The following is a 25,060-nucleotide window of genomic DNA, read 5'->3' on the forward strand; positions in this document are numbered from 1 at the left end:
GTGAATCTTTGCTGTATGAGGAACAGCAGATTGGTAGCTGAGATTTGGTTATTGCTTTATTAGATAAATTTAGCATTTCTTGACTTGCAGCATTAGTGTATGAAAGCGTGTATGGTCAGTAAGAGTATGTTTAAGTGACTTTCTCTGATACTTCAATAGCGGCAGTTGAATATTCATTGTTAACAGAATTCCTTGAATTCCTTGTTGTTGAGTCCTGATCTGTGTTTTTCACAGTGTGTTCGCTCGCTCGCTCACTTACTCACCCACTTACTCTCTCTCACTCTCTCACCCACCCACACACTCTCTCACACTCTTACTCACTCACTTACTCACTCTCTCTCTCTCTCACTCTTTCTCAATTACTCACTCTCTTACTCACTCTCCCTCCCTCTCTTACTCACTCACTCACTCTTTCTCAATTACTCACCCACTTACTCACTCACTCTCTCTCTCTCTCACACACACTCACTCACTCACTCACTCACTCTCTTACTCACTCACTCTCTTGCTCCCTCACTCACTCTTTGGGTCTCTCTCGCTCACCCTCTCTCTCTCACCCACCCACACACTCTCTCACGCTCTTTCTCACTCACTCACTTACTCACTCACTCACTCACTCACTTACTCACTCTTTCTCAATTACTCACTCTCTTACTCGCTCTCCCTCTCTTACTCACTCACTCACTCTTTCTCAATTACTCACCCTTTCTCAATTACTCACTCTCTTACTCGCTCTCCCTCTCTTACTCACTTACTCACTCTTTCTCAATTACTCACTCTCTTACTCACTCACTCTCTTGCTCACTCAAACACTCTCTCACCCACTCACTCTCTTTCTCACTCAAACACTCTCTCACCCACTCACTCTCGCTCACTTAAAACACTCTCTCGCTCCCTCACTCACTCTTTGGCTCTCTCTCGCTCACCCTCTCTCTTTCTTTCTTTCTCTCACTCATCCACTCACTCTCTCACCCTCTCACTCACCCACTGACCCACCCACTCACTCACTCTTTCTCAATTACTGACTCTCTTACTCACTCTCCCTCTCTTACTCACTCACTCAAACACTCTCTCATGCTCACTCACTCACTCACTCACTCACTCACTCACTCTCTTGCACACTCAAACACTCTCTCGTGCTCACTCACTCACAATTACTCACTCTCTTACTCACTCTTTCTCGCTCACTCAAACACTCTCTCGTGCTCACTCAAACTTTCGCTCGCTCGCTCACACACACTCTTTCGCTCGCTCGCTCACACACACTCTTTCGCTCGCTCGCTCGCACACACTCTTTCGCTCGCTTGCTCGCACACACTCTCTCGCTCGCTCGCTCGCTCACACACTCTCTCGCTCGCTCGCTCGCTCACACACTCTCTCGCTCGCTCGCTTGCTCACACACTCTCTCGCTCGCTCACACACTCTCTCGCTCGCTCACACACTCTCTCGCTCGCTCACACACTCTCTCGCTCGCTCACACACTCGCTCGCTTGCTCGCTCGCTCACACACTCTCTCGCTCGCTCGCTCGCTCACACACTCTCTCGCTCGCTCGCTCGCTCACTCTCCCTCTCTCACTCACACTTTCTTTCACTTAATCACACACTTGCTCTTTCTTACTCAATCTCCCTCTCTTTCTCACTCACTCTTTCTCTCGCTCACTCTAGCTCTCTCTCTCTCTCTCTTTTTCTCTCACACTATCTCTCACATTCACTTACACACGCTCAGTCGCTTACACTCACTTCACTCTACTCTTCACTCTACAATTAGCTTTGTTTGGGCAAGCATTACACACATTTCCTCTTGCTCTCTCACACACACATAATTTCTCTCACACATAATTTCTCTCGTTCTCAGGTAGGCCCTTTGTGGGGGTCGTCCTCCCACTTAAAGTAAAGTAGAAGACCAACCATTCCGGCTTGTTATAAAAGCCCCGCCCCTCTGGATCAAGTCTACAGAAAGTGGTCCAGCCTGTCTTCAGCAGTGGGGGGAAGTGAAGGGGGCAGAATCCTAGCGCGTCCTGTTTCGCAGGCAATGAAGCTGCAGGCCGTGATGGAGAACCTGCACAGACAGCAGAGAGCCAAACTGCTGATGGAGCAAGCGGGGCAGTCAAACGGGCCCGCCCCTTCGGGGGAGGAGCTAAAACTGAACTCCACTTCCGATGCGGAGCAAGCTCAAATGGCAGCCCTGGCTGCCATGCGCGCGGTTGCGGCTGGACTTCAAAGGGCCGACAGCCCCATGTCTGACCGCAGCAGTGGAGGAGAGGATGATGAGGAAGATGATGATGATGAAGACGAGCAATACAATCATATGATGGGGTCTGAGGAGGAAGAGCAAATGTAAGTGCATGCACATAAGTTAAACACACACTTAACTCTAGCGAATTACTTGGAGATGACACAACACAGAAGTCATGACCGTTTGTAATTATTTTACAAAGTATTTGACTCGGTTTAAGAAAACAATAGGACCAATCCGTCATAGGAAAGGCCCAGAATATCATAACAACCACTGTAGTGTCTGGGTGAATGTGAGAGGAACCACATAGCAACACCCTAAAAGCCACACAAACCACATTATTTTTATAGCAATTAGCTTTGTTTGGGCAAGCATTACATTTACAATCATCCCTATCTCATGTCAATGTGCAGAAAGCAGAAATGGGACGAAGATGATTTCGAGGGCGAGATGGAAGAGGACTACGACGACGATCTGGGCGACGAAGGGCTACCGTCGGGTCGTGAGGCCGTCACCCCCGGCAGAGGTATTCTTCTCTTACCCCACCGCCAAATGCACCACTCCTCTCAGCTGCTGAAAGCCAGAGCCGGTTCTGAAACCGAACCACGTGCGCTGGTGCACTCCGCTCATTCGTCCCACGGGCCGCCTCATGGGCAGGATCACGCAGACTGGACCTATGAGGAGCAGTTCAGACAGGTAGGCACTGTGGGTGATTGTAACAATATTACTGTAACTCAGATGGTAGAGCATTGGGTTAGGAGTGCGACATGTCACCTCTCCACATTGTAATGTGTCATACTCTGTGTACACAGATGGATCAAATAAACTATACTTTGCAAGGCTATCATTTAAAAAACAGACTATACTCCGGGCTTCAGAATCAAATTCTTGACTTTTGCACAGCTAACGCAATGCTCTACCAATTAAGCTACAGGAACATGGATTTGAAAACGGCAGTGTGAGGAACCTAGACCAAATGAGACTTGACATAAAGGTTATGAAAGCAGAACCCCAGAAGTAATTGATATACAACCCGAGACAGTGAGTAAATCTGACTCTTATGTCTCTTAGCTACAGCCCACCTCTCTGGGACACCATGTTCTTAACAGGTGCAACAAGGACACATCTCATTTATATTAAAGTACATTTTCATCGGCTGCTTAATAGCTGGAGGTGGCCAAGTTGCTGTACTGTTGGTTTTGGGTTTTCTGCGCAACTGCATAACAAAATCAGTATTATTTGTTGTGACTGGTGAGTTGTGAAATTTGCATAAAAAAGATCAATAATCAATTTATTTGTAAGAAACATGAATACATAATATAGTTTAAGTTTGGTATACGCAAATGTTTTTGTAATTTGACACCTCGTGCGGATGTAGCCACTATTACACTCGATTCTTTCCTCCGTAAGACTGTAGGCATTGCTCTTGCCATTTGCTAAACCTGCACCATATATGGCATAGTTGCATTCCAAACATACATAATCTATAGCTATGTGACGGATAAGCTGTGGTTAAGCACTCGTATGTGCAGGCTGCAGCTTGTTGTGATGTTACACGCTCGTAACTTGAAATGAAATGGGTTCAAGGTTTAATAACTAGCTGTTTCTAAATAGTGCCAAAAGGCAAATGCAAAAAAAGAGGAAAAATCACATGCAGCATATTTAGTCTTTTGTCACATTTGAACAATGAAGAAGAACTGTTACTTTAGTTTATGTGTTCTTCGGTTAAGTTTTTGTTCCTCGGAAAATGAGACAACTGGTAGCTTCTCTCTGCCGCTATTATGATGTCTCCTGGCAATGCTACATAAGGGCAAGGGTGGCACTGGCCCATCCAGATTGACGGCTGGCCCACCCAGTCAGAAAATACACAATATTTTTGTGGAAAAGCCAAAGAAATCATTCATAAATTAAAATAATATCTTTAAAGGGTGGTCATGTTGTGAGATGTATATTTTTAAGATCTAAAGTAAATGTTTGGTCTCCCCAGAATGCGTATTTTTAAAATTGCCACTTTGTAAGCCTGAGCAAAAATGTTCCGTTTTGGGGTGTGTCGTTTAAATGCAAATGAGCTGATGAAATGCAAACATTTGATCACAATGATGGTGGTTTGTTGAAATTGAAACACAATTGTGCTGTCAATATTTTTTTTCTTCGCACTAAATTGCAGTGCCAGCGTTGGATGGTGCAGATTAAGGGGCGGTAGTATTGTAATTGGCCTTGCTACCTACATTCAAACAGGCAAAATCTGAATGACCTACTTTTTCACATGCTTGCACCACATACTGTGAAAAAAAGATGGAGGACGCTCGTTCGCTCTCTTCCGTTGGTGAAAAGTGAAGCCGTCAGTGTCCGGATACGACGCTGACATCTTGGGTCTTAAGTCTGCGCAGTAGCGATTTCGGGACCAGTCCTGCGCAGTAGTGAGCAGGAAGTCAAGCCGCGAAATCAAGGCCCCGCCCTCGCAGAATGCGCATATCACAGCTGTCAATCATGACGTCAAATCATCGTTTGTATAGCATTAAATAACTAACTAAAAACAAACTTATTTTAAAAACAAACACTTGAATTTACATCATCATGAAATAAACTACAGTAAATGACAGAAACCAGCTTTGGGAAAAAAAGTTAAAGTGTTTATAGGCGGGGGTTATGACCTATACTGGGACCAGTCACTGGGGGCGATCGAGACGTTTTGGCTTCACTTTTCAGGGCTTGGGCGGCACGCTTGGCTTGCACTGAGTGGCTTACCAAAACTAAGTGACTGGGTTGATCATTTTAACATTTTCCATGTTGATAGAAGCACTGGAGACCCAATTATAGCACTTAAACATGGAAAAAGTCAGATTTTTACGCTATGACCCCTTTAATAAAAATCGCTCAAATATGCATAATTCCGAAATAAACAATTATTTATATATATTTATTTACATGTTTTATAAGATAATTTTTGTCGTATGAATCCGTATTAAGTTAATAGTGCAAACACCCCAACGTCACAGAGGTCAAGCAAATTGTACAATGTGGTCGTACAAATTAGCCATCTTGTAAAATGCAGACAAATTGCCATAAGATTGGTCACACCTAACTTACCGAAAAATATATTTTTAAGTCCTTCAGTCGAGCAAAGTTTTTGTCTTTTGGTGTTTTATGCTATTTACGACGCAGCTTTTTGCAGCTGCTCAGAAAAGATTTAAGTAGTAGTTTATAGGTTTGTGCCGATAGACGATAGTGTCGTGTATCGACGATCGTCAGACATATCGCTTATAAGTGGGCTTTCATGATGATAGTTGGCGATAGTTGTTGTTATTATTATTATTATCATCCTAGTTTCACATTAACATGCGCATTGCGTGCTTTTCCTCGCATGAGAGGGTTTGTGGGCTGTACTTTGCGCGAGAGAGCTTGTAATGCGCACAAAAAAATCAACGAATACTATCGTGTATCTGTGATTTCGCAGACTGACGATAGGATGATCTCAAAATGGGGCATATCGCCCAACACTAGTAGTTTATATATCTCTGTTGTTATATACGTGTTTTGAACAGCACAAGGGTCTTTACGTTACAACAGACATTTCAGCTAAAGTGTCCCCTTTAGGTAACTCAAACCAAATTTCTAGTTTAAATGTGTTGTTTTATTTTATAATCATGCTTGATCTAGACAATTTGCACCCAAGAACAACTATCAGGGTTAAATCATGAGAACACAATCACGTGATTGGTCTATGTCGAGCGTGTGATGTGCTACATGAGGCGTTTGCAGGTGTTTGCGACTGTTAGTTCACAGAAATGTTATAGGGGCTCGTGTTCAGTTTAAAGCTCTATCTTTATATCAAGTCGTCGCCAGAAAGTGTGAGCAGTTACATAATCAAGACACGCAGCGCTCTATGTGCGTTAAGATGATATTATGCAATCATAAAGAGGCACTTGAATGGTTGTATAAAGTATACTTTACCCCCCACCCCACCCCTGACAATACAAACATCAAAACTGAAGGATACACCCAGTTTTGACAACATACAAATGTTTTTATGCTGCATACTATTGGTTCAAGTTTAATTGTTGACACATCACACTTGTTTGTTCAGTAACCGTGGTGTTTTAGATCGAGGGAGCACTACTGAGGAAAGGGTTAAGGCCCGCTGGTTTATTTTTGGGCAGGTGGGTGGGGGCAGTGTGGAATGTGCCTGAGGGAAAGTGATAATGTGGACCCGGGCAGAAAAGTCTATAGATCATCATAGCTGGAGTAGTTCCAAAGTCCGCCCTTTTTTTTATATATTTAATTCATTACTTAATGTGAAAATTCACATTAAACTTAAACTTGAATTTTTTTAGTTGTAGGATTAAACATTTCAAGGGCTCTGCCACCCAGCCTTCCCTACTAAACCACTATAAATAGAGGCGAAATAAACACAGTTTTTGCGATTGTTTCATGCAGATATTAATTAATCGTGTATTAAGGCGCGCTGCCAAACTGCTATCTGTGCCTGCCATAAAGTTGAATAAAGAAACAGATTTATATACTGGTATCAAAAGCGACACGCTCTAATCATTCGCACAATAAGGAAGGGGATTATTTCCGTTGTCCATTTCCTGCCAAGTTTTCGGCTTTATTCATTCGGCTCGATTTGATTTGCCTTTTCTTTTCTTGAATGCATCCTTTTGTAAACGAGATTAGTCAAATCATTCTTAAAAGAGTCTAAATATGCCAGTTTTTTGGGGCAATGCAAATATCTTTTCTTTAACCCGGTCATCCGCCCTTCTATAACTAAATTAGGTATAAATGTTTTTAGTTTCAGTTTGCCGTGTTACCAGCATTTTGTAGTCGATACCAGGTAATTATTCAGGGCAAATAAACAGTCAGTATTTAAAATACAGGTCAACGAACCAAGAGATACAAATGTAGTAAACAGTGCTTGAAGATTTTAACGTATCTAACAACAGCATCGAATATTCAGGTGAACAATTGAAACAAAAATACAATAGTAGTTAAATATAAAATGAAAATGAGTGTTCACTGCATAGTCGATATTATACATTTATTATACTGTTTTGCCGGCATGGTTTGACACCGATACTTAAAAGTAAATAAAAGTAAATTGCTGTCAGGCATCTGTTAGTCAGTTTACTTCGTATTTAGTATAATTACTTGGTTTTGTACAGAAATACTAGTATTGCGCTCATATCCCTATATAGGTCTACGTATATGTATGTGTGTGTGTGTGTTTATATTTCCCCTGTTTTGGTGGTTTGCCGTAACTTCCTCTTCATGTTAACCGACATAGTGCCCACCACTAAGTATTATATATTGTTTTGGGTTACACTTTATTTTTTATGTCACTGTTACAGCGTAATTACACATTTAGGTACTGAGAAATAATGATTAGTGTTGGGGTTAGGTTTAGGGTTGCCTTTTTTGTAATTTCGGCTTTATTTTACTAAATTTATATTTTAGCACATTGCTAAAAACTTAAACACATTTACACTCAGAATTAAAAACAAAATTAGTCCCATTCAGAGCCTTTGGAAAATGCAGATTTTGTAAAGCTGCCGATTCATCTTTATCAACTTGAGATTAATTCTTACTAATTAAACTCGACTCTTAGCATGAACATAGCCGTTGAAACTTGGTACGGTATTAAAAACGAACGAAATGAAAAACCTGCCAGTCTGCTTGCCTTGCAACTGTTAACAGACTACAGTTGGGCCCTGTTTACACCTAATATTAGTATGTGTCTCAAATGTGCCTGCTTTTTCACTCATGACTGGATTTTAAAGGGAGGGTATCTGGTTTCATGACTTTATTACTCAACATGTCACGTGCACAGCGTTTTTGTGCTTTATCAACCGTCAGTAACGCAGTTTCTTTCAAATACATGAATTGCGATCTAACCGCAGATGCAATGTTTTGTGTGCAATTCTCTGTTATGTTAGTTAAGCGTCTGGATTAAAGGGAACTAGTCTGTGTAATCGCTGCGTGCTGATCAGGCATACTGAAAATATGCATATACACCCAATTTCAAATCAAGTTTTTCCTTCTTTGTCGGATGAGTAGGCGTTCCTTTAAAGTTATCCGGGACGCATTAATGCTCATGCTTGCATGCCTCCGAATGTATTGGGTTTGATGGTTTACTTTCAGTTCATGTATTCATAGATCTCGCCCGGCGCACTTCTATCGTACATTATGAAATCGTGTCACGATCAGGATCCTATATGAAGGGGGGGGGGGGTATTTCTGCTTTTGCAGCTCTGTAAAATGTTACATGTTCGTTCCTTAGATGCAAACTTCCTGAAGTAAAGGGAAGCAGAAGTGTCCTTTGATGTCTCGGCTGTAAACGGGAGCAGGAGGGCAAATGGAGCCCAGATGGACAGTAAAGAAAAGAGCTCTTTAAAAATTCATCACACCCTCTACAGTCAGTTGCCATTTAGTGGTTTTAACATTAAACATTGATTTGCACACAGCAAAGACTGTGGGGGTGACCATTAAAGGCACAGTGTTGGAGTGATGCTTGGCCACAAATTTACCTTTTCATACATATATTAGTAAGTGGTTTGTTTTCGCAACATGAATTCCCGCTATCGGTTTCAGAGGTGCTGTACAATACAAAAAAACTTCATTTTTTTTATACATTTACATTTTTCGATCGTTGTCATTTATGACGTTTATTGTGCCATTTTGCTGATTTTCCATCTCTTTAAATTACATTTGTAGTCGCAGTTTTTTGCGTCTCTTTGTTTAAACAAATAAAATTTTCCGAGCCCATGATGATGTAAAACACATTAGTGTTTCATTTGCCTTACAGATTTGCTTTCGCTATGACATGTTATCAGTCTGATGTTTTATTCACTCCTGAAATTAAGTCATGAAAGGATTTGATGAATTTGCAAGTGTACCGACCCATGTCATTACAAAACACATCAAAGAGACATCTGGCCTTTCTTCTGAAACTGGCTACTAAAATAAAATGTAGATTATTTGTTTCTCTGTTTAATTTGGATGCTTGTCACGATAGCTACTTTTCATAAGTCGGTTAATTGCTCCAGAAATATTGGCGATAATCGATATTATTGCCTTTTTTTGTCACTGATTATATAATGACAATATAATAGTATAATAATGCAAGAATATTCTTAAAAGTTTAATGTTGGAAAGAATCTAAAGACATTGAAATTGGAATGTAAGAAAAATAAAATTCTAAATAATTAAAACATGCATAAATAATATAAAAGGTATATAAGCAGTCATTGGTTAAGCTGCATTTCAATATCAATCCACAAATAGTCATTGTTCAGTGTAAATCCCAGCACCACGCAACATCATGTGCAGTCACGTTCAAAATAGCTAGAACACCTCAGATCTAAACACTAGATGTTATGGTTATGTCTCAGCCACTTTTCGGAGCCGGATAGCAAATGATAGAAATGACAGAAACATACGCGATTGGCTAAAATGCTAATGACATTCATTTTTATGCAAACAAACACACATGTAAACACCATGGCAATATATCGCCTCTCCCAAAATCACTGAGGTCATGTTCATTAAGTGATAAGTCAATAAAATAATTATCTCAACAGGCCTACTTGGATGTAGGTATTAATCATGTATTAAGCCATTTTAAGATGTTTCATTAGCTGAGTTTCCATCCAAGCGTGAAGAAGAAAAAAATGCAATTTGGTGTGTTTCCAACAAGTTGTTCGAGCAAATAATGGTGGTATTGGTAACTAGTAACCAACAGTAAATAAAACAAGGCATGCTTGGAAAATTGACACGGGAACGCATGCAGTCACAATGGGCAAGTTATAAATTTACTAGTAGTGCAGTTTGTAATTGCCAAACTAAATACTGTGCACAGAAGAAGGAATGCAGCATTTTTGATGCAGGCACTAGCAGCAAGGGCATTAAGACGACACGGAGCTCCATATATGATAAAAACAATGTCAGTGGAAACAGCTAGCTACCATCTCCCATTATTCCCATTCACTCTCTTTCGCAAAAACCACCTCAGCCGAGCATAAAAAAAAACGTAAAAACGTTTTTGCAAATTAAGGGATTTTTGTTTGAAAATTGACTTTCCATCACTTGTTTTTGTTGCGATACTTTAAATGCGCATAAAATCATGGTGATGGAAACATGGCTATTGGTATGAAAGTGACATGTTTTAACCGTTTGCACAAAGAAGGGATTTTGCCATCTGTTGCCGGCCAAGTCTGTGGTTTTAGTTCACTGACCTTGATTTGGCTTTATTTTTCCGTTTTGTAAGATCTAATGCATCCTTTTGCAAATGAGATGTAGTCAAATGCTGGATTTTGAGAAAGCCTGATACTAAAAGCCTAAAGATTTTTGTCTGTATGCAAATCTCCCTTGCAGGGCTGGCAGGTGCTTAAGGATTTTATCAAGATATCTGCTCAGAGACGAGATCAAGAAGTTTAACACGTTTAATAAAACCATTGTTTTAACTTCATAAATCTAAAACAGTAGTTGTCAATTCGCTGTACGGTCTTATTAGGGCAGCAGCTATCTATTCTTTTTTTTAATCGATTAATCTAGCACTTAATCGATCGATTAATCGGATACATTTTTTGTGTTTGTTTTTAAACAACCAAAACAAATAATGCCTCGAGGAATTTTTGTAATCGAGTTATACGAGTAACTCGATGAATCATATTAGCCCTAGATCTTATTAACCTCCCAAGACCCCCCCAAGCTTTGGTTTGTCTTTTTTTCAGATTTCTTCCAGCTATTTTGGGGTTATGAAGAACCAATAAATATAATAACCAAATATTTTTCATTGAACATGAAGCAGTGTAATTGTCCACGTTTGTGTACAACAGGTTCCAGTTACACACACTTAAGTATTATGGTGCAAACAACCAAAAAATTTGATGTCCACGTATGTCTTAGGAGGTTAACTATATTTGCTTTAAATTGTAGTTTGAACGGCTCCCAAACTATCACTGCTTTGCTTTGAAAACATTGTAAACAAATGTTGAATTAATTTGTTAAATTCGCCCAGCACCGTGGCTTTTGTTGTTATAGCACAAGCTGTTGTTTGTGTCTCCAGGTTGGACTTTGTGTTTAAACAAAGTGTCCTGACCTTGAGATGGAAAGCATATCAGTGCTTCATTTGCTTAATTTACAGATTTGTTTTCTCGATGACCTATTATCATTCAGCTGTTTAATTTACTTCATTCTAGGGACACGAACGCCGAGTCATTCAATTGACTGAGACGCGAGGCACTCTGAGATTTGTCTTCTTCATGTAGACGTGACATCATGTGTCAGTATTTCGAATCAGACAGACATCCCCCATAGGCACACTGCCATTCAAACAGCTGGAATTGCACAGATGACTCGCTCGTGTCCGAACAGGAAAACTGGGCTGCTTTAGATATTGCTGTCGTAGCTGGATGTCGTCCAGACATTGCAAATGTCAGCCAGAACGTTGCAGAAACCAAGCCAGGCAAGAATGTAAACAAAGATGGACGAAAAACTCAGCCTAGCCCACATCCGTTTGAAAGCTCACTCTCGTCCTCACTCGGTTGTTAATGCTTTACGTCGCTTATAAAAACAGGCGACACACCTTCATTGTGACACAAGGGGGATGGTTGTGGGAAGATCAGGGGTTGAAGGTCGTGTGTTTGTCCACGTTTTAATTGATGGAGGTGGACAGGACTTGAGCCACAGGAAGCTGGAGTGGATCAGGGTGCAGTAAATGACTGGATGTTTTACAATACTAAACGTAACATGATACAGATGAGATGGTTACCTCCCTTAAGCTCCTCTCTGTTTCTGTCCATGTGCCTCTCTCAAATTTAAAGTCAATTGTGTCACCTCATTGTCTGGACAGATTTTTGCTTTAGACTTGAAATAGTTTGAGTCCAGGTCCGGATTAACACAATGTAGTGCCACATTTGAAGTGCCCCCCTATATATTTTAAAGGCCTAGTCATTGCAGGGCTCTAGACTAACTTTTTGTACTGGGATCACTGTATCCCCTCACTGAAAATGTTAGGAGCCCAAACAGAAAATTTAGGGGCACACCTTAAATCAGCCTGCAGTGCAATTATTCACATTTACTACTACTTAGATAATAAATAGTCTGCCCCCCCTGCAATAGACCACCCTTGGCATCTTCCCATGTCATGCATGCCTAACTCCATCCACCACTGCACACTTGTGTGCTCGCAATCTACTCGTCTTTTAACGTGTAATAACAACTAGAAGAAATTCAAAATTAGGAAGAGGCCCAGGGCACTTACTTGCCCAATCTATTGGTGCTTTTCCATTGCATAGTACCCCACGTGTTGGGTCAGCTTACTTTGGGGGTTTCCCACTGGGTACAGTACGTAGTACTCAGCACTTATTTTAGTACCTCGGTTGGGGTTCCAGGTAAGCTGAGCTGATACTAAAATTTGAGGTGAAAACACTGTAGATCACTGATTGGTCTGAGAGAATCGTCACAACCAGCATCATTGCTAAACCTTCATCATTACCTTCATGCTTGCGCTGTCTCGAGCAAACTGGTGATTTTCGCAAAATTAGACTTATGATGAGGTGTCATGAAACATTTTGATAAAAAAGTAAATGCTTTCAAAATAAGAACCATACAGTTACAAACATCTCTTCATGTATACTATTTTGCACATGATTTCAAATGACATCATACAAACCAATTTTGTTGTTTTTTCCACATTTAAGGGGAAAATTTTCATTACCGCAACATGTCAATGACTGGATTTTGGTTCTTTGACATGGAAATATTTATAATTAAAACATCTAAAAAATAAAAGCTTCAGTGCATGTTAAACTATAAATATTTACAGTAAAGAAACATGTGGTATTAATGGTATTAATAAGAAGTATAAATGTGTACAAGAAATTTTTTCTCATCCTCCGCAACAATTTTCAATCATTGTTTAAGCCCTCAATGAACTAACTTTTTTTTTTAATTGTTGGAAGGGACATAACTGACTGTGACACTCAAGATGAAATTTTGTTTGTCATGGTACTTAGACAACTTTTTAGTTCTCATTACCAAAACATGAGTTTGTAAATGCATATTTAATGTAATATCATGTTGCGGTAATGATAATTTTTGATAATGATAATCTAAAAAATGTAAATAATTATATAGGATTTTTTTTTAAATCCTCTAAAAAATGTTTTATAGTAAGTTCAAACCTGACCCCCCAGTCACATTAGCTACAAGCGACAGAGACAGAGCGACAGGCTACCATTCATTTTCAATGGAAGTGACCGTTTGCCAGCGACAAGCGACGAGCTCGCCGGTGCGCGAGCAAGGCGGGGCCAAAATAGACAAGCAGGCTATTTTATGCAAATACTGAGCGATGCGACAAAGCGACTGCCAATCGGAGTGAAGGAGCAACGTGACGTAGGTCTGTGGTCGAGTCTGAGAAAATAATTCAAGATGGCGGAAAATTCGCATTTATGTATATATCTTATAAGTTTGGCATTTTATCTCAAATATTTTGTTACTTTTATCGAGAAATAAATACTTTTAAATCCAAAAACACCTTTCTTGTAACTTAACAATACCTCTAAAGTGACTTTTGATACCGCTTTTAGAAACTAGCCAAGGAACGCCCATCAAGCGGGTGCGTGTCGCTCGGTGTCGTTCACTTTTGTAGCCAACGCGACTGTAGGGTTAATCTTATATGTGCAAAAAAATTGGCTTTGGGGGCTTTTAAAAAAAATCTGATGTTGGACACCCCAAGTCTGGATTTCATGAGAATCAAACCTGTTATCATCTGTGCTTTGTTGTAAATTCCCAAACTAACTTTTAGGGGTCAAAAATCTGGAACACCATATCAGTGTTTTCCTTGCAGTTTGTGGCGGCACATCCGTAACGCGCACTTTAGCATGTATGCACAGCATTTTTGCAACTTAGCAGAGAGCATTGACTGCCGCCACGGGCACTTGTACAGAAACTGTCATGTGATAAACGCGATGTGCAAAAATTTATTTGTGGACTTCAATGATTTTGTGGCAGACTGACAAATAAATGAATGTATGGGAAACATTGCAACTTCAATGATGCTCGCTTCCACTTCTTGTATGATCTCACAGCTGTAGGCGCAAATATAACAACACGCCTACCTGTATAATCCCTCCCGAACTGAATTGGTACTAAACTCAATGGAAAAGCTAACCAAGCTAAAGTAACACGACCTGACCTGTGGGGTACTATGCAATGGAAAAGTGCCATATGGATAATCTGGGCCTGCATGAGTCTTGTGCTCATTTCACTGTGGTGTAAACAAATGAATAATTTTATTTCTAAATGAGTAGTCAAAAGTTAGGCAAATGGCCAAGAATGGGATTGGTTGATAATCGTTGGCATTGAACAGTCTGACCTGCATTACATGCTGTAGTCTTTTTATGTAAATTAAGCATTTGATTAAACAATTTTTGTTGGACATATAGCCAAAACAGGCCGAGTTTGATTCCCCTCTCAAGGTCCTTTACAAGTCATTCCACTCTTTAACCCTATAGATACCGTTCTGTCTAATAAACATTTTTAGAACAAAAACTCATTGTGGTGATGATGATGATGTGGTTTTGTGGGCGATCGCTAAGGTCTTCTGAATGTTTTAGTGGTCGAAAATTTAAAACACACATTTTGGATAGGGCTTTAAACGGATAGGGCAAAAACTATTAATTGCACAGCCCATTTTCTCCTTCATTGTAAGCCTAAATGATTTATTTCATCCAATTTATTGATCACTTGCTGTTGTGAGCCAAACTGTTTATTTTGCCCAAATGATGTGGGATGAGAGAAACATTTGTATTAAACTTCTGTGGTTATGGAGTTTATGAAACAATTTGAATGATCAAGTCAGTGCACAAGAGTTTCGACTTCAGAGTTTGGGTTTCTAAAATCCATTCTTCATTCCCTGCAGGTGTTTCTCAGAGGGTGTGGTTTGGTTAGAGAGGGTGTGAGGTCCCCCCACACCCCCGTCGTTCCCCGATCTTCTCTCAGTATTACAGAAAGCAAAGTCCCTCTTGCTCTCAATGCAAACCATTCAAATGAGTAAAATGCAACGGGCGTCTTAATAAAAGATTGTTGTATTGTGTTTTCATGGTGTTTTCATCTTCACTTCCCCCTATTGTCATTCTGTCTGCCTCTCGAGGTGATTGGCAGGTGTGATGGGTTGTTTGGAGACCTATAGCTCACGTGTCATCGAAACACAATGTCAGAGCGTCTCGATGTCCTGATGGGTATCCAATTTAGCATTTATTTATTCCCTCACTCCTGAAGACCCTTGAAGAGATGTATAGCTGACCCACTAAAGCATTTCACACATTTATTTTGTTACATTTTATCTTGGTTATTTGCGTCACGTCTGTTATGTAACAGGTTTCGCCACTGTAATTATTTATAAATCTCTTTCTAAGACTGAATGTCTGAACAAGAGTGTGCAGGATTATTTGCTTAAAGCCATTAAATAGTTTCTTGACATGTTGACGAAACCTGTTTGAAGTCGAGATGGATAAATCGCGTATAGGTTTATAATCTCTAAACGCCAACCGAATTTCCATCAAGAACGTCAAATTAAGGTTTGAGGAGTTAAAAATCAGTTAAAAGTTAAACATTAACATCTAACCGACTCAAGAGTTTGTCTGTGGTGAGTGATACTTTTCTCCACCCAGCATTTGAAGTTTAAAATCAGATGGTTCCCCCTCCACCCGCTTCAAACAGATAAACAGATGTGTTTCCTCGTAGTAAGGGAGGGGGCTCAGGGCGTATCAACAGAATTTGGGGCGAAAAGGATCTACAGCTGTCCATTGCTGAGAGCAGGGGCCCCTGAGATTCAGGCTCTTAAGAGGCTGGTTCCTCTTTATCTTCCTGTCTTGAGTTTATACCTTAAAGTGACACATTTCTTCATTAAACAGGCTTTGTGTCACTACAAAACAGGTTTATTCAGAACCGGTTTCATTAAAAAGATTTGCATTTATGCATTTGACAGATGCTTAATCCAAAGCGATTTACACATTTCTTTATTAAACAGGCTTTGTGTCGCTACAAAACTGTTTTTTAGTCAGAACCGGTTTCATTAAAAAATTCACATTTATTCATTTGACAGATGCTTTTATCCAAAGCGATTTACACATTTCTTCATAAAACAGGCTTTGTGTCGCTGCAAAAGGGATGGTTTAATCCAAAGTGATTTCCAGTGCATTCAAGGCATTCATTCTTTCATAAGTATACTCATAGAAAAAGGTACAATAGATGTTTGTGGTATAGTACCCCTTCAATAGGTCCTATTATGTACCATTTAGATAAAGATATTTAAGCCTTTCTGTAAAATCCAGGTTAAAGTCTCAATCAAATGATAAGATTAGGAAAATTAAAGTTTGATTTCAGTCATGGATTCTTTGACATATTTTGACATGATGATGTTACTCAGTATTAAATATATCATTGTTATATTTTCACAGAATGTGCTTTACATTATGATTTTATTTAGGTAACAACTTTTTAAATACTGTATTGCCCCAGTGCCAGCTTTTGCGACTTCATTTTTGAGAGTGTGTGCGTTAGTGATGTGGGTCCTGCTTTTATGAAATTATTTGACCTGCCCCGCACCACTGTAAAAAGCAATTTAAAACTAGGGATGCACCGATATGGAAATTTTGGCCGATACGATAACCGATAACTCTTTGTATTTGGGGGGCGATAACCTATATATATATATATAGGCCGATAAATATTCATATTATTTTCACAATGAAAAACTCCCAGACTGCGGACATCTTGTCTTTGTGCTAGACTAGCATACTCTTCGTAAGCCCGCAACACGTGTCATCTTCGTGCTATGTCACAGAAAGCACCAATCAAAACTCCACATGGCCAGCAATGAGCAAGTGAAGTGGTTCAACAAACCAAAATAATCCATCATTTATCGGCTTTCATTTATCTGCTTAATTTTGCTATCAGACCGATAACCGATAATATTAAAAATAAGCAGTTATCGGCCGATAACGATATGTCGGCCGATAACGATATGTCGGCCGATATATCGTGCATCCCTATTTAAAACCATTAAAAATACATACTAGGCATTGTAATGTAAATGAAAACGGGCTATATTTTAGCATTGGAAACAGCCATTAGATTACATTCATATAAACTGGCAACAGCATACGCTTATAAATAGGGCTGTGCAAAAATATCGATACAGCTAACTATCGTGATAGTTAGCTGTATCGGTATTTCGATCTCTACTATCGATATTTTAAAAAACATAAAATCCCTCTGTGTGTGTCAAAAGACCTCCTCTGCCGCTGCTGTAGTTGTCGCTGTCCAGTTGTCTGCATATACGGCCATTCGGCCAATGTCTCAGAAGTTAGAGGAAGTGAGAAAATGACCGAAAATTTTAAAACACCTGCAGCTTTCAAAGAGTTGCAGGTGTTCAGCTCTATTTTTTTAGAAAAAGAAAAAGTATTGCAATGTATCGCAACATGCACATATTGTATTGTACCGTGATACATTGTATCATGACCCATGTATCGTGATACGTATCGTATCGGGAGGCCCTTGCCAATACCCAGCTCTACTTATGAATCGTAGTAACCAGCATGGTCGTATTAATAACAAGATAGGATAAACCTTTACAAAGCAACGTTTGTATTCATCTCTATAGAAGAACTATAAATACCTCTACATTGGATTTAGCAGCTTGACCTTCTTTTTAATGATGTAAATTTTCGACCTTAATTTCCCCACACCTCGTCTTCAATCTTCACATTTATTTCTTGTTTTGTTTTGTTGTTGTGGCTTGCGGCGGGAGCTGCTTGGTGCTTATGTGACGTGAGGTTTAAAGGTTTAAATTATATTGCTACATACGCCTAAATATTGTAACCTTATCAAAGAACCTAATAAAATATAAAAAATATCTACAGTACTGTGCAATAATCTAATTCTGGCATAAATAGACTTGTTGTTTTTGCAATGCTATAGTGATCATATATAATTGTTTCTCAGTCTCTTTAATAGAATACTGCCAGAAAATACAGGAAATGTATATAGTATTAAAAACTGTATAAAAATGTAAACTAATGTGTCAAATATTAACGCTAAACTCCCCTTCCACTTGAGCAATAACAGGAAACTGCAGGATCTAAAAAACAGTTCTAAAACTTCACATTTTAATTAAACAAAACATTAAATTATACAAAGTAGTGCTGCCTTATTTTTTTTAGGTTTAATTTCACAGAATTCATGATAAATTAATGTATTTTATAAAAATGTCATAAAACTGGGGCCCCTCTGGCACCATCTCGCAGCCCCCCTGGGGGCCCCGGACCCCAGTTTGAGAACCACTGATCTAGTTACAGGAGCACAATAACTACTATGATCAACTTATTTTTATAACACAGGATCTGTTGCTTGTTGAATCTGTAACTGTATTTTCCGCTAATGTAACTAAACAATACCCGGCATGACTAAATTATAGTCATAATGAGACCTGTAATTATGAAATTGAAAAGGATGCCAAAGGTTTTTTTTCAGCTCAATGACACTCAATTTCCAAGTCTTGAGGACATGAAACTGCATTGAATCTCCATGTGGCTGTCTTACATATATCTGTAGGACCACGGCAAAAGAAGTAGTAGTTGACCAAATTGTGAGCTTGTAATAATTTAATTGAATGCTGTAACATAGGACAAGTGGCCGCAAAATAACAAGACAACGGATTGACAACGTGTCTGTCTGTTGAGTTTCATCTGAATCTAAACCATCATTACATTGAGATGCTCTTCCAAAGATGTGGAATAATAAGAAGTTATCCGGTGTTTATAATCAACGTGTGGTTTGAAACACTAAAAGGACATGTACAGTGGAATTGTGGGTAAAAACAGAAACGAGGAGGCCCTGATGGAGTACGAGGGAGTCATTTAAGAGATTTATAGCTTGGCAGGCCTCAAAAACGCATACATCCTGTAATTAACCCTCTGTTGGCCTCCAGCGCTACCACTCCTCTACTATGAAAACCTCCCCCTTCAAGACATCTCTCTCTCTCTCTCTCTCTCTCTCTCTCTCTCTCTCTCTCTCTCTCTCTCTCTCTCTCTCATGTGTATGTGTGCGCTGCTAATGAGAGCTCAGCAACAAGGGAGGAAAGTGAGAAAGAGATGAGGAGTTTATCACTCTCCGTTGCTTAGCTACCTGTTGTTTCCGGTTACGTGTGATTTAATAGCTTGACCTTTCTATTACGTGAAGTGGCACCTGTTGTCATTCTCATGCTAGTATTTGTTATTTCTTGTGACCCTCTCTGTGAAATCCAGGTTAAAGTCTCATTCTAATGATGAAATTTGCAGCATCAAAGTTTGATTTCAGTCATTAATTTATTTCACATTGATTTCAATCTTTGACATAACCTTACTCTGTCAGTATTAAAGATATCTATGTTATATTTTCACAAAATGTTCTTCGAACATGGTCCTAAACATTATTTTTCCTCAGCGTAAATGTCTATATTCGGAGCCTGTTTTAAAATATGGCAAATATTTAAAATCATTTCAACCAGTGGTAAACTACACTTTCTGATGATGTCATCAAAATTCACTTTGGATAAAAGCGTTTGCTAAATGCCTAAATGTAAATGTCATCACTGTGATTGTTGAATTCAGTTCAGTTATTTTTACGAATTTGTGAGGAAATGTTTTATAATTTGATGAGCCCAAAATATAAACCGTATTGCTTGTGGTTTATTCGTCCTAGAAATAGGAGAGATCAAGCACATTGCATTGTGGGATTTATTATAATCATTTACATTACCTTTTTATATGGTATAAAAGCGATGTTTTTCATCGCTAAAAGGGACTTACAAGCAAAGCACCGATGACAACACGTTTACTCGAGACAGCGCAAGCTAGCATGGAGGTAAAGCTAATCTTTTACATCAGTGGTTCTCAAACTGGGGTCCGGGGTCCCCGGGGGGCAACGAGATGGTGCCAGGGGGGCCCCAGTTTTATAAAATACACAGAATTCATGATAAATGAACGTAATTAAACCTAATAAAAATAAGGCTACTAACCAACAGCACTACTTTGTATAACTTAATATGTTTAGTTTAATAAAAAAAAAATTTAGAACAGTTTTTGTCATAAATTTATTTTGGGCGGGCCGCGAAGGAATGCACCATACACAAGGGGGGCCGCACGCGGAAAAAGTTTGAGAACCACTGTTTTACATTATAGCGATGACGCTGGTAGTGACAGTTCTCTCAGACCAATCAGTGATCTGCAGTGTTTTCGCGTCACGTTTTGGTATCAGCTCAGGTTAGTTGGAACCCCGACCAAGGTAGTAATAAAAAAAGTATCGGTACTACGTACTGCACCTAGTGGAAAAGAACCCAAAAGTAAGCTGACCCGACCCAAACCAAACCGTGGGGTTCCCCTTTATCTTCCTGTCTAGAGTTTATACCTTAAAGTGACACATTTCTTCATTAAATAGGCTTTGTGTCGCTACAAAAAGGATGGTTTAATCCAAAGCTATTTACAGTGCATTCAAGGCATTCATTCTTTCATAAGTATACTCATAGAAAAAGGTACAATAGATGTTTGTGGTATAGTACCCCTTCAATAGGTCCTATTATGTACCATTTAGATAAAGATATTTAAGCCTTTCTGTAAAATCCAGGTTAAAGTCTCAATCAAATGATAAGATTAGGAGCATCAAAGTCATTGATTTTTGACATATTTTGACATGACGTTACTCAGTCAGTATTAAATATATAATGGTTATATTTTCACAGACTGTGCTTTACGTTATGAAGGATGATTTTATGTAGGTAACAGTAAATCACACAACAAAATTACTTCAGCTGGGTTTTCACAGACAGGGTCACATTTTGTACCAATGTGTACCTTTTGAGGTTCTAATATGCACCCTTAGATGTACTTTTTGAGTATTGTGAGTGCCAGCTTTCGTGCCTTTATTTTTGAGAGTGTATGCGTTAGTGATGTGGGTCCTGCTTTTATGAATTAATATATATATACAGCGGCAATGCATACTTCTTAAGCATTAAAGGGATAGTTCACCCAAAAATTAAATCCAGTCATCTTTACTCAATCTCATGTTGTTATAAACCCGCATAAATGTCTTTGGTCTGATAAACACGAAGGAAGATATTTTGAGAAATGTTTGTAACCAAACGGTTCACGGGCCCCATTAACTTCCATAGTATTCTTTTTCCTACTATGGAAGTGCATGAGGCTCATGATCAGTTTGGTTACAAACATTCCTTAAAATATCTTCCTTCGTGTTTTGAGTTACAGTAGTATACTTACTGTAGTATTTGAACACAGTTTCATATAGTGCTCTCTATTCATAGACACGTAATGTACCGAGGGGGGGGGGGGGGTGTAGAGGGCAAAAAGAGGAAGTTTACATTACATGAGAGGCAGCACAAACCAGCTACAAATATTTAAATCAGCTTTCAACAGTAGAAGGGTAACACTGTATAATAAAAGTCCATGAATCATAATGAACTAATACTCAAATGAATTCTTACTTAAATATGAACTAATGCTGAGTTAAGGCTTGTACTAATAAAGAGTCATCATTAACTACAACATGACTCAACACATGAATTCATACATTAACTAATACTGAAAAGCATGTCATGTTTGACTTGATGACTCTTCATTCATTTATAATTAGTAAATGCATTAGTTCATGTTGTGACGTCATTTTTGTGATGATTTTAATGGAGTTGGTAAAATTGACCCGCATTGGATTCAATGCAATTCCTTAAAGGAATATTCCATTTTCTTAAAAGAAAAATACAGATAATTTACTCACCACCATGTCATCCAAAATGTTGATGTCTTTCTTTGTTCAGTTGAGAAGAATTTTTTTATTTTTTTTGGAAAACAATAAACGATCCCAAACGAGGCATAAGGGTCTTATCTAGCGAAACAATTGTCATTTTTGACAAGAAAAATAAAAAATATGCTCTTTTAAACCACAACTTTACGTCCAGGTCCGGTCCAGCGTGACCTAACGTAAATGCGTAGTGACGTAGGGAGGTCACGTGTTACATATATAAAACGCACATTTGCAGACCATTTTAAACAATAAACTGACACAAAGACATTAATTAGTATCAGTTGACATACAACAATGTAGGAACGGTCCTCTTTCAACACACTTGTAAACACTGGGGCAGAGTTTCGCGTTCGTCCTCTGTGACCTCTTGACGTCATGACGTATTGCGTGGGGTCACGCTGGCGCATCACGACCGGATCTAGACGAGAAGTTGTCGTTTAGAAGTGCATATTTTTTATTTTTCTTGTCAAAAATGACAATCGTTTTGCTAGATAAGACCCTTATGCCTCGTTTGGGATCGTTTATAGTCCTTTGAAACTCTGTTGAAAAAAACTGTTAAGTGTTGAGTTAAGTATTAAATGTTGGGCTCTATTAAAGTCCATTAAAATTAGAAAAATCCTGCAATGTTTTCCTCAAAAAACATGATGTCTTTCTTTGTTCAGTCGAGAAGAAATTAACATTTTCAAGAAATCACTGTTTACATGTTGTGCACACATCAAGCATGTGCTTTCTGATTTTACACAACTGGTGCTTATTTTGGTGTCATGTTTTATGTGGCACAGCTGGCATCACCTGTATTCACCTTTGGATTTTCTGTGGGTCTGAATTCATCTGCTTTACATAGTGTTTCATATACATTGTGAACTATCATTTCTATTTTCATTTACTTTTCTGTGTCTGAGGAAGTCTTTATCAATACTGAAAATAGTGAGGAAAAGCTCACTTTTCCCTTTCCAGGGTAGTAAAGCACCAACATATATGCAATAAATGTATTTAAATTGTCTCTATACAGTTGCCTTGGAACAAAGAAATATGGGTCAAATTGACCCGCGAACATCAAAATCGTAACAAAAATCATTATTTTTGCTAAAAAAACACTTCAAAACACATGAGTATATCCTAACTTTGCATGCATGTTCATGTACCTAAATGGGAAAAAGTGACAAAATGTCTGGAAGAAAACAGTAACGTGTATTTCATATACATTGTAAATAGAAATGATAGCTCACTTTTACCATGTGTAGAAGTCTGTAGAAGTCTTTTTCAGTACTCAAAAGAGTGAGAAGCAGCATTTTTAACCCCATTTCAGAATAGTAAAACACCAACATAACAACAAACACTAAAAATATATATTTCATTTAGGTCTATCAGTTGCTTTGGAACAAAACAAAATGCGGGTCAAATTGACCCCCGAACCTCAAAATCGTTACAAAATTATTTTGGTACACTTCAAAACATATCAGCATGTCCAAACTTTGCATGCATGTTCATGGTCATAAATGAGAAAAAGTGACAATGTCTGGAAGAAAAAGATAACTTGTATTTCATATACATTGTAAATAGAAATGATAGCTCACTTTTACCATCTGTGTCTGTAAAAGTCTTTTTCGCTACTCAAAAGAGTGAGGAGAAGCATTTTTACCCCCATTTCAGGATAATAAAACACCAATATAGCAACAAACACAAAAATATATATTTAAAGGTGCAGTGTGTACATTTTATCAGCATATAGTGGTGAGGTTGTGAATTGCAACCTGAGGCTCGGTCCACTGTTATCCTCTTGCTTTTGAAACACACAGAGAAGCTACCGTAGCCCCCACCAGACAAACTTATCATCGCCAGAGACAACTTAGTAAAACAATTTGTCCGTTAAGAGCTTCTGTATAAACATGGCGGGACAAAATGACGACAAACATGTAGGGGGACCATCGGTGAATGTAGATAAAAACGACTCATTCTAAGGCAATAAACACATAACGGTTAATTATGAAAGGTCTTTGTACAGCCCTGATCATATAGTTTTGTATAATATTTTGCATTTCTGTCAAGAGATCCTTCTAAAAATTACACATTGCATCTTTAATTTAGGTCTATACAGTTGCTTTGGAACAAAACAAAATGCGGGTCAAATTGACCCGCGAACCTCAAAATCGTTACAAAATTATTTTGGTACACTTCAAAACATATCAGCATGTCCAAACTTTGCATGCATGTTCATGGCCATAAATAAGAAAAAGTCACAAAATTTCAAGAATAAAATCACAGGTTAACTGGTTTATCCGACAGCTTAAAATCAAAACGAGTCAAATTGACTCGGAACATAATATGAGGGTTAAGTAAAAATACATTTGTCTTAGTTCATTATGATTCATGGACCCTTATTATAAAGTGTAACCAAATTAACATATAAACACAAACTACAAGTTTTGAGCACTTGCGATCTATTCACAGCACCCGATTTGGTATTTTATAGTCACTGAAACCCGTCAGATTCCTGCTATTTCGTAACAAAATTCCAGGATTATTTTAATGTTAATATTTAAGGCACATAAGTTTCTGGCACAAATTTCTTTTTTCTGGATTTTCTTCTTTTGTAGAAACATAGCCCAATCTTGTCTCCTCGTCGGTTGGTGCATTTAATTGCACAGCAACTCTTCAGCATTCAGGCTTAACAAAAGAATTCCCTCGCTTCTTAATCTGCAGTTAACGGCAAATAACGCTCTCTTGCCCTCCACGCCCTGAGTACGTGACAACATCACATGAAAACAATCATTTAACACATTTTCTGTTGTTTTTTCCACTTGCAGCTCTATGAACTGGACAGCGACCCAAAGAGGAAGGAGTTCTTGGACGATCTGTTTAGCTTTATGCAAAAAAGAGGTATGCATACAAAACCTCACTTTTTTTCTACTGGAAAATATCTTTCCATGATATCATGAAGAACACACACTAACATCAACTCATCTT

General features: G+C 38.7%; 1 protein-coding gene across 4 annotated transcripts in view; it reads left to right on the top strand.

Annotated features, from left to right (window-relative positions):
• The window catches only part of arid3a (AT-rich interactive domain 3A), a 47,362-nt gene that overhangs the window by 13,581 nt on the left and 8,721 nt on the right, over window positions 1-25,060 (top strand). For 3 of the 4 annotated variants that reach the window (XM_055183634.2, XM_055183632.2, XM_055183633.2), the window contains exons 2-4: window positions 1,856-2,337; window positions 2,650-2,932; window positions 24,901-24,973. In XM_055183634.2, coding sequence (XP_055039609.1) covers window positions 2,033-2,337; window positions 2,650-2,932; window positions 24,901-24,973 — 661 coding nt within the window. In that variant the 5' untranslated portion in view covers window positions 1,856-2,032. The remainder of the gene's footprint in view (window positions 1-1,855; window positions 2,338-2,649; window positions 2,933-24,900; window positions 24,974-25,060) is intronic. The other variant, XM_055183635.2, reaches the window with a different exon arrangement.

Source organism: Misgurnus anguillicaudatus, chromosome 14 (assembly GCF_027580225.2).
Source record: "Misgurnus anguillicaudatus chromosome 14, ASM2758022v2, whole genome shotgun sequence".
NCBI classification, from domain to species: domain Eukaryota; kingdom Metazoa; phylum Chordata; class Actinopteri; order Cypriniformes; family Cobitidae; genus Misgurnus; species Misgurnus anguillicaudatus.